This window comes from Halichoerus grypus, chromosome 7, assembly GCF_964656455.1.
Source record: "Halichoerus grypus chromosome 7, mHalGry1.hap1.1, whole genome shotgun sequence".
NCBI lineage: Eukaryota > Metazoa > Chordata > Mammalia > Carnivora > Phocidae > Halichoerus > Halichoerus grypus.
The window spans coordinates 34,010,175-34,030,585 of NC_135718.1; the positions used below are offsets into that span (position 1 = coordinate 34,010,175).

At 43.7% G+C, this 20,411-nt stretch overlaps 1 protein-coding gene across 1 annotated transcript; it reads right to left on the reverse strand.

Annotated features, from left to right (window-relative positions):
* Window positions 1-14,291: 14,291 nt before the first annotated feature.
* On the reverse strand, window positions 14,292-20,387 carry HHEX (hematopoietically expressed homeobox). Its single transcript, XM_036079080.2, has 4 exons — window positions 19,905-20,387; window positions 17,728-17,906; window positions 17,467-17,517; window positions 14,292-15,453 (listed from the first exon to the last, which is right to left on the reverse strand). Exons 1-4 carry the CDS (start codon window positions 20,266-20,268, stop codon window positions 15,235-15,237), a joined length of 813 nt encoding a protein of 270 aa, XP_035934973.1. The 5' UTR covers window positions 20,269-20,387; the 3' UTR covers window positions 14,292-15,234.
* Between the last annotated feature and the right edge of the window lie 24 nt (window positions 20,388-20,411).

A 20,411-nucleotide genomic window follows, 5' to 3' on the forward strand; every position in this document is an offset into this window, starting at 1 on the left:
GACAGTAGTAGTATCTGCAAGATAATAAAACCTCAGCCAAAACAATCTTGAAAAAGAACAAAATTGGAAGACTTTTGCAATTCCAAAACTTACCACAAAGCTACAGTAACCAAAACAGTGCAGTATTAGCCTAAGGATAGACACCTAGACCAATGGAATAGAACTGAGAGTCCAGAAACAAACCCATACATCTATGGCCAGTGCTGTTCGACAGGGGTGCCAAGACTATTAGATGGGTAATGAAGAATCTCTTCAACAAATGGTGCTGAGACAATGGGATATGTGCCTGCAAAAGAATGAAGTTGGACCCCTACCTCATACCATACACAAAAATCCACTCAAGGGGCGCCTGGGTGGCTCAGTCGTTAAGCGTCTGCCTTCACGGCTTGGGTCATGGTCCCAGGGCCTGGGATCGAGCCCCACATCAGGCTCCCTGCTCCACGGGAAGCCTGCTTCTCCCTCTACCAGTCCCCCTGCTTGTGTTCCCTCTCTTGCTATGTCTCTCTCTGTCAAATAAATAAATAAAATCTTAAAAAAAAGAAATTAACTCAAAATGTATCAATAACCCAGGTATAAGAGCTAAAATCATAAAACTCTTAGAGGAAAACATAGGGTTAAATCTTTATGACCATGCATTCGGTAGTACATTCTTAGATATGACATCAAAAGCATGAGCAACAAAAGAAAAAATAGGTTGGGCTTCATCAAAATTTAAAACTTCTGTATGTTCAAGGACATTATCAAGAAAGTGAAAAGACAACCTACGGTATGGAAAAAAGTAAATACAAATCATGTATCTGATAAGGATAAATTAGTAAATTATATAATTAGCTTATCCAGAAAATGTAAAGAACTCTTACAACTCAACAACAAAAAGGCCAACAACCCAATTTAAGAATGGACGAAAGACTTGAATAGACATTTCTCCAAAGAAGATATACAAATTGCAAATAAGCACATGGAAAAAATGTTCAACATCATTAGCCACTAGAGAAATGCAAATCAAAACCACAATGAAATAGCACTCACATCGACAAAGAATCTGATGTGAAGGCTAGCTCTTTATTCAAAAAGCTAGCCCACACCTTGGGAGAAGGAGAAAGTTGATTATATGGAAGGATGAGCAGGAGCTCTCATCCTTGGGCCGGAGAAAGCAAATTCTAATCCTTAAACTCAGCTACAGATGTATGAAATACAGAAACCAAATTGTAAGAGCATTATAATTAATCCAAAAGCCAACATATTTTTAGACATTTAATATAGTAAAAGGGCCATAAAGTAAGGATTATTGAATAAATGGAATACTTGGTTAGATATTTTAAGGAAAATTTTTATTTGGTTCTTCACTTCATACTGTGGGGCAAAATAAATTCCAGGTAGATTAAGAGTTAAATGTAGAGAGAAGGGAGATTGAGAAGGGAGAGTCTTAGGGAGAGTTTTTCTAAGGCAGGTAGATGCTCATTTATTCTCTGAATGAGGAAAGACTTTCTAAGCTTAAGAGAAATAAAGGAAATCACAAAGACGATACTGCTACATTTGACTACATAAAATTTCTCACATAAAAATGGTAAGCATCTTGGGGCACCTGGGTGGCTCAGTCGGTTAAGTGTCTACCTTAGGCTCGCGTCTTGTTCCTGGGGTCCTGAGATAAAGCCCCACATCGGGTTCCCTGCTCAGCAGGGAGCTTGCTTCTCCCTCTCCTTCTGCCGCTCCCCCTCCTTGTGCTCTCTCGCTCTCTGTCAAATAAATAAATAAAATCTTAAAAAAAATTTTTTAAGCATCTATTTTAGAAACTGAGAAATATTTCTGTAATAAATAAGACAAAAAGTCATATCCTCCAATATAAAGAATTCAAATAAATTCATATGAAAAGGACTGAGACATGAAACACAATATGCTAAAGAAGAAAAAGAAATAGCATATAAAATAATTCAGTTTTTGATTTAAAAAACTAAACAAAATTATATCATTCTCCTGCTATACAATTAAGAAAGATCAGATGGATAAGCAACCTTCCCCACTGGTGAAGGTATGGTGAGATGAGCCTTGTTCTCTACTGATATAAACTAATAGAACTTTCCCAGGAAATAATTTCACAATATTTATCAAATATTCAAACCTTTGACTCAATGAATCATTTTCTATGAATGTACTCTAGAAGGAATAAAACTGAAATGGAGGTAAATTGTGCTCAATTTAGAAAAGTTCGTAACAACAAAACAATGTAATACAACCTAATAATAAAAGAATTAAGAAATTATGGCAGCATTACATAAGAATACATTATGCAATCATTAACATGATATTTATAAAGGAAAATATTTATTTATATAAAATATTTTAAGGGGTGCCTAACTGGCTCAGTTCGTAGAGCATGCAATTCTTGATCTTGGTTGGGGTCATGAGTCCAAGTCCCACATTAGGTATAGAGCTCACAAAAAAAAAAAATACTTTAAAATATTTTAAACACAGGAAACAAAACTACATGTTCAGTATAATCTTAATCATGACAAAACATAGGTAGTGAATTGGCCATATCGATCTAGATAAAAAATGCACATACCATTTGACCAGCAATTCTCATTCAAGGAATTTGTCCTAGATATGCTAAAGCAGAAAGACAGAAATGTTTGTTGCATGAATGGTTGAATTAATTTAATAATTTGATGGAAGAATTGTAATCAACGTTTGAGTTCATTTAAATACTCTATTATTGGGGCGCCTGGGTGGCTCAGTCATTAAGCGTCTGCCTTCGGCTCAGGTCATGATCCCTGGGTCCTGGGATCGAGCCCCGCGTCGGGCTCCCTGCTCAGCGGGAAGCCTGCTTCTCCCTCTCCCACTCCCCCTGCTTGTGTTCCCTCTCTTGCTGTGTCTCTCTCTGTCAAATAAATAAAATCTTTAAAAAAAAAATACTCTATTATTACGTGTACAAGATATTTATTGAAGCATTGTTTGTAACAGCAAAAGACTGCAAACAACCTAAATGTACATCAAATCAGTTAGGATTCAGACATAAAAGGGAATACAATCCAGCCAGCACGAGAGAGAGAGAGAGAGAGAAAAAAAAAAAGAGAAGAAGATGCAAAAGATGAAGGAGGAGGAGGAGGAGGAGCAGAAGGAAGGAAAGAAGGTAGCAAGCAAGCAAGCAGGGAGTGAGGGAGGAAGGCAGGCAAGCAGGCAGACAGGCACTATCTATACTGATAGGGGACAATCTTCAAGATAAGTAAAAAGAAGTAAGATAGAGAAAAGAATGTCAAGTACATTATGATTTGTACTCAGGCAAAAGAGAAGGAGATAGCTACAAATGTGCTATGTATATAGATCATCACTGGAAGACCACCAAGGAAATCACTAAGAGATGCCTCTGATGGGTGAACCAGATGGCTGGGGTAGGGAGGGACACTTACTTTTTACTATATTACCCTCTGTACTATTTACATTTTTAACCATTTTTTAACTATTCAAAAATAATTTTAAGATTAAAAAAAGTCATAATTTAAAATTATTATACATATAAACATGTGGGGAAAACAACTAAAGGAACTATCCTAAACTTTCTATGGAGTTTAATTCCCAAATTCGTTGGATTATAGGTGATTATTATTTTCTTCTATATACTTTATTTTTCAAATATTTCGCATTGAGAATGTAGGGTTTTTATAACCAAGACACACGGATATAAAAAGATCAGGTCTTGGAGCAGTCCCCTGAAGCCTATATAATCCTTAAGTAATGGAATAGCCCTTTTCTACAAGGCAGATAGTAAAAAAAAGTTATAATTGTAGTAATGAAAACAGAAAACAAAGTTGAATAGCCATTCCTCTTAGATGTCCGTGAAGATTCCAAGGCATTTCTGGGTACTTTCCCTAATTTTCATTTCAAGAATTATCGTTTTTCTTTACCTTGAAGAGGCATTTCACTGATCCAATTGGACACTCCTCAACTTTACTTGAAGGATTTTTTTTTTTTTTAGCTCCAAATAAAAGAAAGAGAAAAAGGAGAAGAGGAAGGAAGAGCAGGGCTGACGGAGCAGGAAGAGGAAGGAAGAGAGCTGGCCAACCACAGACCTGCCTGAGGTGGACAGAGTCACCTGGATGAAGCCAGATGAGATGGGCAGAGGCACAGCCTCGATGGGAAAGGAAGGGCATGGTGATGCGATGAGAGCTCTGTGGATAGGATGTTAGATAATGTCATTTGCTCAGGACACTTTGATTATTGTTCTAACCACACTACATGGGGGGATGAAGCGGGTACATGAGGCCAACGATGAAAATGAGGAAAGAAGCGGCCATTGGGAGGTAATTCTATAAACAGGGCTGCCTCAGGTGGTTATTTATAACTTTGGAATGCCCATGTGTCATTAAACATTTTGCTGTGGACTGTTTGGTTAAGAGCTTTTGTAAAGCCAAACTCAGGAACTGAAATGATATGGAACCATTACACAGCAAGAAAATCATAATTATACTTGGAATAGAAATAAGTTTGTCTTTAAATATTGGAAATCCAAAGGATTTTTTTTTCCTCCAGTCTTCAAAGTCACACTACTGTGTCTTACTCAAATTTATATATTCAGTGCTTTTCAAAGTCCCCTGGCACATAGTAGGTACTCAGTAAATGTTTGTAAAGGGAATGGTTGAATTCATTTAATTTTAAGCATTTAAATATTAATTAAGCATTTTTAAGCATTTTTAAGCATTTAATTATTAATTAATTTAATAATCTGATAGAAGAATTGGGGATGCTTTCCTGAGAACTCTTCCTTAGGGTGAGCTGTGATAGGCTTTTCTAGAGACTGAGCCTTGACTCAACCCTAGAACTGAGAACAAGTAGAAGCGGCAGCCCAGCTCAGGAATTTACCAGAGGGCCCGTGAAATGAGAGATTCCTTGCACCCTTCAACACCTCAAATGCATAACCACTGAAATTTAAGAGACTAATGTGTTCTTTAGGAAGATATAGAACAGAAAAATGCAGCATCTTAGCATTAAATGAACATTAAAGATGACCCAGTCCAAGCCCCTCATTTTACGATGAAGAAACAGACTCAGAGAGGATTAAGTGACATGTCCAAAGTCACACCACTTACAAAGCAAACCCAGGACACCTTTCATAGTACCTTCATAATCACCAACTGCAAAGTAACAGGAACATCAAAGTGGAGTAGGATGCAAACCAATTTCCTAAAATTACTGCATAAAAATACTCTAAGTACAGAGAGACTTTACGTCCAGAATTAAAATAAATTTGAGGTTCTGTTTCACTCACTTGACTCCTTACTTAGCTTTCTTATCATAAACAACTATGTGTAATAACATAAACAAATTAATCTTGGAAAACTGTCTTTAGAAGAAATTTTTTGTATGTGATGAGACAGGTTTTCATTCATCAAAAGTTAAAGCAACAGGCACATTTTAGAAGAATTTTTAAAATTTAATCTTCCTAAGGGGCGCCTGGGGTGCCCACAGTGGGCTAAGTGGCCGACTCTTGGTTTCAGCTCAGGTCGTGATCTCAGGGTCATGAAATGGAAGAAGGTGTCAGGCTCCATGCTCAGGGCAGAGTCTGCTTAAGACTCTCTCTCCCTCTCCCTGCCTCTAAAATAAATAAATAAATAAATCTTTAAAAAAAAAAAATAGTTAAATTTAATCTTCCTGAGTGGAAAAGATAGGAAGTAGCTTAGCTGATATTCCCAGTTCTGATATGTGACGGGTTGCTGTCATTTGTTTCCTCACAGTACCCCTGGTCTTTCTGCCTTCTTTCCTTCTATGCATCTAGGAGCCTTTTTATTTCTTTTTTTCAGATTTTATTTACTTATTTATTTGAGAGAGAGTGAGAGAGCATAAGCAGCAGAGAACTGCTGAGGGAGGGAGAAGCAGACTCCCCGCTGAGCAGGGAGCCTGACACGGGACTTGATCCCAGGACCCTGGGACCATGACCTGAGCCAAAGGCAGACGCTTAACCAACTGAGCCATCCAGGCACTCCTTGTGCACCTAGGAGTCTTAGAATTACATATGGATCATGCCTTTTGAAAAAATAAGTGCCTGGTTATAATATGTAAACAGTGATACTGTTTTTAAATGTTCATAAATTTTGCAGTACAGTTTTTTATGTTCAGATGGATTATTTAAAGTAGCATGAAAATCCATAGAATCAACTACTACACACAGTAGCTGGAATGAACAAATAACATCACATAGGGGTGACTGGGCCGCTCCCCCTGCTTATGCGCACTTTCTCTCTCTCTCTCACTGTCAGATAAATAAATAAAATCTTAAAAAAAAAATCACACAATAACATGGATGAATTTTACCAATAAAAAACTAAAGAAGCCAGAGACTAAGGAGAACATATAGTAGGATTCTATTTATATAAAGTTCAAAAATCAGCAAATGAATCTATGCTGTTTAGAACTGGGATTGTGATGGGGCACCTGGCTGGCTCAGTCAGTGGAGCATGCGACTCTTGATCTTGGGGTTGTGAGTTTGAGCCCCATGCTGGGTGTAGAGATTACTTTAAAAATAAAATCTTAAAAAAATAAGATCTTAAAAGAAAAAATCTAGGATCAGGATGGTGGTTTCCCTGGGATGGCCTTGGGGCCAGTGACCCAGAGAGGGGCAAAAAGGGGGCTTCTAGAGATCAAGTAGTTCCATGTTCTGTGTCATCATATGGATTCCAGTCACATGGGGTATTCATTTTGTGAGCCATACACATCCATGATTGTGAACTTTTTGAATGTAAGTTATACTTTAACAAGAAGCTTCCTTTAAAATTAAAATAAAAATAAAATTGACACCGTTTTAAAAAATGATCTCATTTGTTAAAAATACATATTTTGTAAACATGATACTTCAAAAAACCTTCTGAAAAGTAAAACCATACAAATGTAAAGAGATTTTAGTGTCTCATGTTCAGACAGGACAGATAATACTGAATAATGGCTAAGATTCAGAACAATATATTCCAGAAATTGCAGGCTTATATTCCCTGGTTACCACTAGCATTGTGCTTTTCTTAATGCCTGAAATAACATCTAAACAAGGGGCAGCTGCTTCAGGCAAAATGGCACTTGGGTGATTTTAAAGACCTTAATGAGGTCAGGTAATTGCTTGGTGAAGCTAAAAATTTTACCTTCAATTAACTAATCAACAGCACCATACATCATCATAACTATCTCACTCCCTTCCACCTACATACCATCGAGTCAATATATGGGAGGCAGGTGTCTAAGAAACCACTTCCTCTGGACGTCTGAGCCTGCACTCAGGGGCCATTTTTTAAACATTTATTGAATTAGTCTGGTCTAATTTACAATTAATGGAAAGTCTGTAGTAATGCAGATTCCATAAGCAGCTAAGGAAGGCTAAAACTTTGAACCATGGTGTGAAGCTAACACGTTTTATGTTCCTTCTACAATCGCTTCTTTGCAATTCATGAAATACTTTAAGAAATCATTTAAAAACATTTGGGTTTTCCTGCTTCCAATTGCTAAATGGATGATATCAATAAAAATAGTAGTAATAACCACGAATGGTGTCATTTTTCAGTAAAATAGGTATATTTCAAATAAACCTCTTGATTGAAATTGAGAAGTGTGAATGTGAAATTGAATGAAATTGCCAAATCTGAAGGGAAAAAGAACCAATACAAACCCACAAAAGCACTTCCTCTACATATTCATGTCGGTAAAAAGAGGGGGAAGCACATCATCTTTTAGTGCTTGTAGGCTTAAATAGACTTAATCGCGTCCCCCACCCCCACCCCACCCATGCTGCAGTCCAGCAGACTCTCCTCCACTCACAGGCCCTATCCTGCTTTCTGCTGTGCTCCTGGAGCCATCCAGGAAAGCTGTGTTTCTGTGGCCAGTGAATAGGAAACATAAGAAGAGTGCACAGCTTGGAAAGGGGGAGAAATGTCTCCCCTCTCCACTGGGGAAGGCTAATGGTTTTCACTCTCATTCTGTAGTACAGCATTTATTAAAAGCTTACCACATGCCAAATACAGTGCTGGATGCAACGGACACTAGTTAGCCATTGCACTGCTCTATTTCAGAGGTCCTTGTGGAACATTCATCAGTGAGTCATATGGAGAATAAATGTAGGGCGCCTGGGTGGCTCAGACGGTTAAGCGTCTGCCTTCGGCTCAGGTCATGATCCCAGAGTCCTGGGATCGAGCCCCGCATCGGGCTCCCTGCTCAGCGAGGAGCCTGCTTCTCCCTCTCCCTCTGCTGCTTCCCCTGCTTGTACACTCTCTCTGTCAAAAATAAATAAAACCTTAAAAAAAAAAAGAATAAATGTAACGATACTAAACAGTGTACATAATAGGAACGCCAAACAACATGGATCAGTGGAAGAACTTTTTTTTTTTTTAAAGATTTTATTTATTTGACAGAGAGAGAGATAGCGAGAGCAGGAACACAAGCAGGGGGAGGGGGAGAGGGAGAGGGAGAAGCAGGCTTCCTGCCGGGCAGGGAGCCCGATGTGGGACTTGATCCCGGGACCCTGGGATCATGACCTGAGGTGAAGGCAGACGCTTAACGACTGAGCCACCCAGGCGCCCCGGAAGAACTTTTTTTAACACCTTGAAAAGTATGAAGCATATTTTATAATGGTCGTGTCCTCAGAAAACTGGAATAGTGCTCCAGTTTATTGGTTTCCTGGTATAATAGAATAATGGGCTACACAGACAGAAACTGCATTATCTCCTATATTGTATTGTAACCCCTTCTAGATTTAATGCTAGACTTGAATTAAGGCAAAAAGATTACATAAAATGAATAGAAACCCCCCAACACTCTTCTTAAAGCTAGAATTATACCCTGCTTGATACATTCTCAAGACCACAAGAGATTAACAAGGAAGTTCACATGACAACTTTGGTATAGTAATTGAGGGTTTGGGCTTAACTTCTTGGTGACAGTTTCCTTATCTAGAAAATGGACTAATAACAGAATCTACCTCATAGAATTTTTGTGAGGATTAAATGATAGAAAGTATGTGAAGGACTTACATAATGTTAATATGTTAATACATGGTAAATGCTCAATATATGTTCATTCATTTAATTCACTTATGGAGCACCTATTACGCATCACGCTGGAGATACATAGCAGTAGACAAAACACAAATATCCCTCATGGCATTAACATTTCAATGAGGAGAGATAAATAATAAACAAGTAAAAATATATACAATTATAGTAATGAAATAGAGAAAAGCAAATTGGGGGAGGGGAAGAGGGAAGAGGGGGTTGTGATTTTAGATTGTGATTTTAGGGTGGCTGGGGAAGTCCAAGCCTGGGGGATGTGAAAGAGCCAGCCCAGAGGTTGTCTGGGGGAAGAGAATTCCAGAGGGAGGAAACTGCAGACCTAAAAGCCAAGAGATCTATGTGACTGGACGGGGACAATACCAGTCCATAATCCCTTCTTCAAAATTCCAGAGCCAAAAACCTCTGAAGATTCTAGTCATACTTAACTCCCTGCTCTCTTTCATCTCCAAGTCTACGAACACGATCATCCCTCTCCTTGGGACAGCATCCCATCTCCTTTCCTCTGCCAAGAGCCTCTGGAGGGTTCTGCCATGACTTCCTGTGCCTGCACCTTATAGCAGCCTCCCCCGGTCCTCTATCACATCCCAGTGTTACTCAGGGCTTAACTCCTAGAGGGATAAATATATATAGATAGATAGATAGATATAGATATATATATAGATAGATAGATAGATATTTTTTAGGTAGGCTCCATGTGGGTCTTGAACTCACGACCCTGAGATCAAGACCTGATCTGAGATCAAGAGTGGGTCGCTTAACCAACTGAGCCACCCAGGCGTTCCAGAGCGCTTATCCTGGTCCGAAAAGGGAAGAAAAAAAAAAAAAGCTAAACTAAAGAACTGTCCTTGGAGGGATGAGGGTAGTGTATTGGGACTCCAGCAACATCTTCCTCAAACCTAGAATTTCCACCTGAAAACTGAACATTTCTATATATTTAAAGAAAATCTTGGCCCTAATTGTGACATCTAAAGAACTGAGACTAGGGGCGCCTGGGTGGCTCAGATGGTTGAGCGTCTGCCTTCGGCTCGGGTCATGACCCCAGCGTCCTGGGATTGAGTCCCGCATCGGGCTCCCTGCTCCTTGGGAGCCTGCTCTCCCTCTGCCTCTCTCTCTCATGAATAAATAAAATCTTTAAAAAAAAAAAAAAAAAACTGAGACTAGTCATTTTTTATTTTTAATGGGGAAATAAAATGAATGAGGAAGAGAAATCCTGAAAGGGGGCAGGGAGGGGGGGCGGTGCGAGTAAGTGGAGTGGAGAAAAGAAATGATAAAAAAGTAGAGAGGTGAGGAAGGATGAAAGGCAGAATTAAACTACAAAAGAAAAATATAAACAAGTTTCATGGAGACAAACTCAATAGGCATTTCTCTTCCTGCAAATATCTTGGGCGGGGGGCGGGTACCGTTAACTTTTTCCTGCAGTTGTCTTTGGAGAGTGATGAGATTTTTGAATAAGATTTTGAATGATACCAAACTTCCCTTTCAAATTAGGAAAAAATTCTAATGGTTAGAAAATATGCTTAATTTTTTTTTTTTAATGAGACGCTGTCTCGTTGGCTTTCATCTGTAAAATCGCTTGAAATTGGCAGTGACCTCCCCTCCCCTGTTCCTTTCTTTTTTTCTAAGTAGCTATACGGAAAAGCGTTCAGCCGCCTCGAAAACCTCGCGGCAACCGCCGGATGCTCCAAAGTCAAGATCCTCCGCAGGCAGGAAATGCCTTTGCCAGCTCCAAGGTCTCCTCCCCGCAGCCCTCTCCATTGTCTGCAGAGATTTGTGTACATCCGACTGAAGAGGTTTACCGCCTGCTACAACGAATCAAAGAGCCACCTTACAAGAAGGGAGTCACTGAGGGCTTTCTAGTTTTTCTAGCTAACACTTGGCGCCCACTGTGTCCCAGGTATGATGTTTGCTCTCAGGTGAGCAGCCCACCTCTCTAGGAACTGGGCTGAGAATTCACATTTCCCAAGACCCCCAACCAGCAAGAGAGCCATTCTTCCAGCCCTGCTCTTACCCACGGTGGTATAATTCCTGACATTGGGGCCCCCTCAGCCAGATCTGAAGGGGTAGCTGCAGTTCTGAAGACCTTGGATCTCAGATATTTTGGTGGGTGGTAGGAATCTCCAAAGTGCTTGTCGTTTGGATTTAACAACAATACCAAAAAATGTATCAAGGGGACAGAATTCGATTACACAAATTACAGAATCCAGCTGGAATTTCATGAAACCCAAAGTGAAGGAAGGGAAATGTTGGGATATCTGATTATTTTTACCAAACTCCTAACCATTTAGAAGCATTCTGGGTGACTGTTTGGTTCTCCACGTTCTGTCCCATGTTGTCAGGAGTCCCAAAAGTCTCACCTCCACTCACAGATTTAAAGGATCATTGATTATTAGATTTTAAAGAAAAATCAAAAGGGTGAGCTTTTGAGCTTGAGTTCCACAAGGCAGTATAAGTGGAATGGGAATTTTGGTAAGGGCAGTCTGTCCCCCTCCAAGTGCACTTCCCCAAGTCCAAATACATTTTCTTGAACCTCTGCCCTGCCTCCATTAAGTAAAATGAATATTCACAGCAATGAAACCACCAAAGAAAAAAAAAGTTGTCAGAAATGTTGAAAGAGAATAGGTACTTTCACTATCAGAGATGGTTTCCTCTTTTCCCACAAGATGTTTTATCAGCTTTCACCCTGAGAAAACCATAAAAAGTAAGAAAAAGAAACCTTATGCAATAGTTCTCTAAATAAAATACTACACAGCGGGCTAGTCATCCCTAAAAGTGATGTTGTTTAAAGAGTCAAAGTACATCATCCAACAAAATCAATATCCTATTAAGTTAGAAAGGGTTCTGAATATCAAAGACCAATGAACTGAATAACTTAAAGTATAAGTACATGACCCAGGGGATTAATCACACACTGTCATGGTGAAATTAGGGCAATTCTTCCAATCATTAACGTTTTGCTTACAAAAATGTGCTTTTCTGTTTGTCTTTCTGCTAAATGATAACCGTTTTCAAGTTGAATCTCCTGATAAAAAGAGTTAAAAACAAGACAGGAGTTGTGCTGTAAAGGTCATACATGCTGCTTCAACATGAAATGGCCAGAAGACAAACAAATGAAAAAATGCCTGGATTGTAGGAAGAATTTGTAAATATTCATTGGCAATCTGCAATGGGGCATTTTGAAAACAGTTAAAGGCAACCGGTACCCTGAAAATACTGTACTCTGGTGAACATGCTCTCGATTCTTAAGACTATGTTTAGATTCAGAATATGAGCAACTTGAAGAGGGTTAGGAGTAGCTTTAAACTAGAAAACATCCTGGATTCCAGAAACTGTCTACTTTAAAACAAGATTTCACCCTTCAACTTTTCTAGTGTCAATCAATACATAAGCCTGTATTTCTCTGCCTGATCATCATGATACAGTTATTCTCAAGAATAAACATTAACCAGAGGTTATCTCCAGGAGCGAAACACACACAAACTGATTTCAGGATTGCTTTAATTCAATATTAGGCCCACAAGCCTCCCATTCTCCAAAAGTCTGATACAGACAGTCCCGTTTTCAAACGAGACTGATTATGACCCTTGAAACCTAGATGTAACCTGTCAGGCAGGGTCTGGGAGTTTGGAGCCTGCAGCTGATGGAAAGGGAGACCCTCCAACTGGAGGTCTACTTTGGACTCCAACACTGAGAAGACACCGAGAATAGGGGGAACCATAAAGATAAAGAGCTTGAACTGAGTTGGGAATTTGGGGGCCGGAACGGATCAGGTAGATCAACTAGACCATCTCCATTCCACAGATGAGAGAACTGAGGTCAAGAACTAAAACTCCAACCAAATTATTAAACTTCCAGGCCTAGTCACACCTCTCTGCTTAAGGACCTGGTGCTAATTTTCTCAGAAATTTAAATTTGCAGGCAATTCCAGGGGCCTTCTTGGAATCTAAAGAGGCAGGCTGTAACAACTCCCTAAAAGCAATAACCTTTTCACTCTGTCTTCACTGGAGCGCCCATGTCCGGGGAACCATAGCCCTGGTCAGCCATGCAAGGGGCAGAGTCGTTCCTTCAGGTGCCCTCAGTCAGAAGGCACCCACCTCCACAAACAACTAGAGGCCTCCATGGAGGGAGGCCCAGGCTAGAAGAAGAGGTTTCTGGACCTCTTCCCCAACAGGCCCCTCCTCATTTTCCTGGAATGTCAGGGACCTGATGGCTCCGCTAGGCAAGCAGCCGGATGCAGTCCCTGGGCCAGTCAGAAACCTCAGGCCATCCTTCCCCTCAGCCCCACACCCCCCTTATCTGGCACTGCCATTCTCCCCTCTCACAGTAGCCCTTCCTCGGCCCTGCCAGGGTCCCATAGCCATCAGACTCTGGTTCCCACCGGCCTAGATGAGCCCCGCTGCCCTCGTTCTCCCTTTCATTCCTCCCCGCCTCCGGCTCCCGCACTGGGAGGAATTACTGGGGGAAGAGAAGCAGGTGAGCGAGGAGTGAGGGGGTATGCAGGCCCCACCTGCTTCCACTCGAGGAGCACCTTAGAACGGCGGTTCTCAAAGCGCGGTCTTCCTACCAGCCACTTTGACATCACCCGAGCACGTGTTGAAGTGCAAATTCCCGGTCCCACCCCAGACCTACCAAATCAGAAACTCTGGCGACACGGTTGGCCAAGAGTTTCAAGAAGCTCTGCGGGTGCTTCCGAAGCTCGCCGAAGCTTGGGACCCGCGGTCTCGGCACAAACTACCTCCCCGCTCTTCCCCGGCACGCTCCCCCCACCCCCTCCGCGGACCCCCCTACCCGGGCTCGGCCGCCAAGGGATGACGCAGTGTTGACTCACTCCGGTCAAGGACAGCGGCCCGGGCCAGCCTGGGAGCCGAGGCGAATCGATGGGGTTCGGCGGCCCTGCGCTCCCCGACGCGGGCCTCGGCCCCGGCTCTTCCAGCCACCTGGCGCGCCAGGGTCTCAGACCCGCCGCGCTCGGAGTCCGGGGGCGGGAGCCTCCCCCCTGCCGCGACGCACACACGTCGAGCCCCTCCTCCACCCCAGCTCCCTCCCCCTCCAGGGAAAGTCCCAAATCTACTTCCCGGGGCCCACCCGCCCGCCGTCCGGCGTCCCGCGCCCCCGCGCCCCCGCGCCCCCGCGCCCCCGCGCCCCCGCGCCCCCGCGCCCCCGCGCCCCCGCGCCCCCGCGCCGGGACCCGGGAGACGCTGGTAGGAAAGGTGAGAGGTGTGCGTTTGTTTCACTGGAAGAATGCTTGGTCCCTCGAGGTCAGTCGTCCCACCGACGGGTTTATTTTATACACAAGTTACTCATTTAAAAAAACACCATTTTGGTCTTTTTTTTTTTTTTTACAGTGAACAATTATATATACAACACATTATAAACACTGATATAAAACATAATTATCTACAGTCTACTTACATTTAATTAACCTGCTACTTCTAGTTCATCTGTGATTAATTTTAGTCTCCGACGAGTCAGTTTCTCTGCTTGAATTGGACTGTACTATTCCCTTAACACCTTGGTCATATAAGGTACTAAGTGATAGTGCAAAACAAGCATTTAAGATTCTCATCAACTAGATCTCTCTGACAAAAAGAACACACACATCCCCGAGGCAGGAGCTCTGAGATCATATTGGATTTAAGGCAGCAGTATAAGAATGTAATATAGTGCTTCGGCAGCACATATACTAAAATAAGAATGTAATATAAAAGTAAAGGAAGTTTCCTTTTAAAATATTCCAAGGCTGCCTGAAATGTGGGCCCCCTGAGCAAGGCATACCTCTGGATCTGGGGTGCCCTTTTGCTTTTCCATTAAGTGGGATGCAGATACAGATTAAAAAGTCATTCAAGAAGATCCTATTAAAATCTTTAGTTATAACTTAAAAATTTAACAAAAAAGTTCAAAATTACTTTTTATAAATAGAAAAAACAATTTACTTTTTTTTAAAAAAAGGGGGTGAATTTAACCAGTGAAGAGTCCCTTCATCATATAACCTACAATCAGTACATAAACCATTTAAGTCAAAATTAAGGTTTCAGTGTAAGTTTGCTGCTTAGCCAGTGCACCAAATATTTTAGGTTTCCAGAATACCAGAAAATTGATTCCCTTTCTCATAGTTTTCCAGTATGTCTATGGAGATTTTCTGTAGCAACTGTTATTCCCAAGTCCAGTTTTCTGAACATGCCAATGTCAGTGGTCATCATCCAGCATTAAAATAGCCTTTATCGCCCTCAATGTCCACTTCCTGATCAGAATCCTCTGAAATCTCTGATTCAAGGTCTTCCTGGGAGGCAGGGGAGGGTGAACATTGAGAGCTATCCAAAGCACCTTTATTCTGCTCACTGGGCAAGTCTTGCCTCTGGTCACAGGGATTGTCCAAACTTTCCAGTTCTTCTTTTTTATTGCTTTGAGGGTTCTCCTGAATGAAAGGAATGAAAATGGAAATTGGTAGGCTTGTGAAATATGGAGACATAAGATACATAAATCAAAATGTGTTTTCATTCTCTATCATCTTTAGAATTTTTAGTTTATTGCTTTCATCAGCTATAATCTTTATTCAGAAAATATATACTTGTGCTTCTTTCTCATTTTGGAAGAAAAGTGCCTGTCATATCAAAGAAAGATTATTCTCTTGCCGGATAAGAACAACCAGTCACAAATATAACAGTGTATTGTGTCAAATGAACACTTAGCTCCAGCCCATACTCATGGTCTCAAGATTCTTAAAAGTTTAGGGGAGGGAGAGATTAGATCACTACAGGTACACACTATCTTCATTCTTCAGGTGTTTTTAAACCTTGCCAATTAACAGGGTCTTCCAGACATTTAAAAAATATGAATGCTAAGTAGTGAATTAAGGGAAAGTTTCAAAATTATTAGATTGAATCCTTTTTCATCCATTTTCTGGAGTAAATTTATAAACTTATAAATACACGTAACAAGTTACAAAATCACGGAAAAGGTAAAAATGCAGAACTGGAAGAATGCTGCCAACTGCAAAGGGAGACAATTAACTACAATTTGCTTATAATCCAGGGGAAATATCTGGAAAATATATTCCCATATTACAAAGGAACCACTATTTTTTTTTTAAGACTTTATTTATCTGACAGAGAGAGAGGGAGAGAGAGCACAAGCAGGGGGAGTAGGAGAGGGAGAAGCAGGCTCTCTGCTGAGCAGGGAGCCCAATGCAGGGCCCCATCCCAGGACCCTGGGATCATGACCTGAGCCCAAGGCAGACACTTAAGGACTGAGCCACCCAGGCGCCCCAGGAACCACTATTTTAAAAATCCCTGGTAAATTGCAGTCAAGCCTTTGACCAAGAACTAAGTAAGTGAGTGAATTTTTAATTCTGTTTGTCTAAAATAGACATAAACACTACAAAGAAATATGATATATTCCTAAGGGTTTTTTTTTTTTAAGCAAGACTATAGAATAATATATTCACCAGGCTTGCAACTAAGTAACAAATAGATGCACAAGGTCAGAGATTGAGAGGGAATCTACAAATTTTTAAATCATGTTAGAGTAATGAAATTATGGGAAATTTATTTTCTGTCTCAAAGTGCTCTCTGTGACACCATCTTATTTCTAATGAAAAAGTTATGATCACTAAATTTAAAAATGTACACTGCTTTCAATTTCCCCACTCCTATTATTGTTTTCAAAAATATTTTATTCTAAACTGTATATACACTGACAAATGAACAATTCAGCAATTGTCAGATAACTTTGGAGAAGACATCCAGATTGGAACATCACAAGCAAATCTTCAGCTTTAAGTCAATAGAGGTTTTTCAAAAACTGAATTAGCCTTTACTTTTTATCACATCTTGCGTAACAAGGTCATTGGAAAAAAGACTTAGTAACTTGAAGCTACTTTCCAAATAGGCTTGTATATTCTCTTACGTGTCTTATATTCATTTTAAGAGCTGGTATTAGATGGGAAATAATTTTAAACTCTTTGATATTTAATCCTTCTAAAAAAAACAGTGCAAACAAGACTTAGAGGTGTTTATTTCCTTATATTTACCCTTGAGCTCTGCCTGGTTTTATTATGGCTGTGTAAATAAAAGAAACAATTTTCTCCCAAAGATAACTGCTTAAGTCATTTACTGTCAATTACTTTATCTTTCCTGCGTTAATTAGATAAACAACATATGGAGTTTATAAAACAATTAGCCCGGAGTTTTACCAGCCAGTGTGTGAAAACCCAAGCATAATTGATATAGGAACTGCATTAGGTGCTTTTAACATTACTGCCACCTGAGCAACTCATCCTGAATTTCAGCAGGACTATTTGCCTTTTTAATCAAGGTGAAGAGGTTAAATAGTCTCTCAAATGACTTTTGCATACAACCCATAACAGGCCTCGCATTGAGATAACATGATAAAAATATTTATTTCCATAGAAACAGAACCATGTCGATACCTGTTTCAGTCTTCTCCATTTAGCGCGTCGATTCTGAAACCAGGTTTTAACCTACAGGAAAGAGAGAAAGAAAACTTGCCACGAACCCAAGCGACCTGGGGAGTAACGGAGAAGCTGCTGAGCGGCCGTCGAGCCGGCCAGAGCTCCGGGCGGGAGACAGCGCGACGCGGCACGCCCGAGCGCACGGCTGGCGACACGTCTGTCTTCCGCCCCGCGACCCCCCGCCCCTGGAATCTGCCCCGAGCCCGCAGGCGCGCTCACCTGTCTCTCGCTGAGCTGCAGCATCTTGGCCAGACGCTTCCTCTCGGGCGGAGAGAGGTATTTCTGGGTCTCAAACTTCTTCTCCAGCTCGATGGTCTGGTCGTTGGAGAACCTCACCTGGCCGCCTTTCCTTTTATGCAGAGGCCTCTGCAAGAAAGGGCTCCAGAGCAGGGGTTTGCCTGCGGGCAGCGAGAGCGGCGGTTAGTGACAGCCCTGGAGCGGCCGGGCCCTGGGGAGTAGGGGACGCAGAAGGACACTCAACCAGACAAGTTCACATACACCCACCCACAAGGACCCAATACGTTCCCACCAAGACACGTGCACACCCAGGGACACACACCTACACTGCGTATGCACACAGACCGCCCTTGTACGCTCAGACGCGCACGGACGGCCATCACAGGCACCGCTGATTTCAAACGCACAAATCTTTTGATCCCCAAAAGAACACCCACTATAAATCGAGCCTAAAATACCACGACACTCTTTTAACAAGTCACTCTCGAATTTATACAGAACTGTTTGCACCTCTAGGGCCTGTCCCTTGCTGAGCCGCACTTTCCAAATGCCCGAGTGTGTGTCTGTTGGGGAGGAACCGGGCTGTTACCCTCCTTGGGGCGTTCCGGCCAGGCGCCGCCGGCTGGAGCCTGCTCGGGAGGCCCACGGGGCCCGGGCGCCGACGTTAGGCCGCTTGCTCGTGGAGCTTCCAATCCTGGCTCCAGGGCGCTGCGGCCTCCTCTGATTTCACACCCGGCGGCGGGGGCGGCCAGTTAAAGCTACCCCGTGGGCTATGGCAACATTTCCGTCAATGTGTTTCCTGTTGGTCTATCTCGAAAAGCCCTTTGCTTCCTCCTGCGCGGTCCCAGCAGTAACCCAAGGAAACCCAGGGCGCGCTCTGTGAAAACGTTCGCCCCAGGCCCGGCCCGGCCGAGGGTCCCGCTCCCGCCCCAGCAGGCGAACAGAGCCACGCCGAGGCCACCGCACCAAACCCTCGAAGCTGGAATCAAATATACAGTAACTTTAAAAAAAAAAAAAAAAGAGCTACAATATAATCCCCTATCAGATCTTAACGATGAGAAAGGAAGGTGGAGGGCTGAGCTAGAGGCCGCGTCATAAACATGAACATGTCTTTATTCCCCCCGGGGCTTCAGATGCCAGAGCCGCCAAGGGCCACCCGGAGCGCGAGTCACCGTTGGCTTATTTCTTAGGCCGAGCGCTGAGGGGAAAAGCCCCGCGAATACCATATGCCCTAGGTGTCCTGGCTGCCTTTCCTACTCCAAAGACCTGTCAATCAGTCAGTCAGTCCGTCCGTCCGTCGGTCGGTCTGCAGGCCTGCCCCCAAACACTTTGAAAGCTGGCATTGTTGGGTTTTTTTTTCCCCAGATTTTGCTTACGTCAGGCTTCAGACTAGTGCAAAACAGCTTCGGGGGGGGGGAAAAAAAGGAAGCAACTGGTTATTTTAGCTGCCATAAAGTCACATCCCACACAGAGGAAATGAACAATATCAGAAAAACGGATCCCGGCTATCAGAAGTCGAGTGTTTCCTGAATTTGTCTGTATTGAGGATGTCGATAAAATAATCAGCAGCGTGCACTACTCCGGGGGAAGGGTCTGCTTCATGCAGCCAGGAAAACACTTAACAGCTTCTGAAACCAGATTTACTCCTATCGAGAACTCAAGATTTCCTGTATGAACGGAAAGGGTCAGGCTCTTTCACTGCACAAGCTTGTTGAACCAGGTCCAGCCTCGTAACCGCCGGGGCCCAGCAGCTATCCCTGCCCAGCAGGACCGGCCCGGGGCGCCTCGGCACTCCCTTCCCCGCCCCTCCAGCTAAGGGGACCCCACCACCCCGAGCGACGCGCGCGCCCCGGGGCTGCCTTCGGCCGCCAGCCCCCGCGGCAGTCCCAGAGGTCTCGCGCGGGCCCGCGCGCCCCGACGCCTGCAAGGTGCAGGAAAACCAATCTGAGTCATGGTGCGGTCAGTCCCGGCCGCGCGCCACTGGGGCCCGCGCCTCCCGTCCCCGCGCGCGCCCGAGAGCCGCTTTTCGATCGCTTTTGCCACAACTTTCTATTGCCTCCCCCTCCGCCCCCGCCGCCTCCTGGACGCTGCCACCTGCCGGGTGGCGCCTTCCTCGCCGCCGCCGCGGCTCGGCCCCGCCATGACCCCGGCCGCCTTACCCAGGGGGTCGTGGCGGAGCAGGGCGTGCGTGTAGTCGTTCACCGTCCGCGGGAAGGGGTACAGAGGGCCCCCGAAGCCGCCGGGTCCGTAGGCGGCGGCCAGCGCGGCGGCGGAGTGGTGCGAGAAGGCGGGGTGGATCGGCGTGGGCTCGTACACCGGGGTCCGGTAGGAGGACACGAGGCTGGTGAAGGAGGAGTTGGGGGACGGCAGCGTGGGGGCGGGGGTGGGCGCGGCGGGCCCGCGGCCCAGGATGTCCTCGATGTAGAACGGCGTCGGGTGCGCCGGCTGCAGCAGCGGCGTGGGCGCGTACAGCGGCACCCCCACGGCGCCCGCCGCCGCCGGCCCGGGGTGTGGGTACTGCATGGCTCCGCTGCGCTCCGGCCCCTCGGAGAGCTGGCGGCCCGCGCCGCGGCGCTACATTTATCCGCGCTCCGCGCTCCCGGCGATAGGCTCTGCCGGCCACGGGGTGGGGCCGCGCTCTCTGGCCCCTTCCTGCCGCCCGTCCC

Bases quoted from the DNA above. Each gene is read 5' to 3' on its own strand.
- HHEX (XM_036079080.2), bottom strand. From the start codon at position 20,268: ATGCAGTACCCACACCCCGGGCCGGCGGCGGCGGGCGCCGTGGGGGTG. The intron at 17,907-19,904 runs GTAAGGCGGCCG...CGCTGCCCGCAG, and splicing joins GCTCCGCCACGACCCCCTGG to GCAAACCCCTGCTCTGGAGC. The intron at 17,518-17,727 runs GTGAGCGCGCCT...TCTTTCCTGTAG, and splicing joins TGCAGCTCAGCGAGAGACAG to GTTAAAACCTGGTTTCAGAA.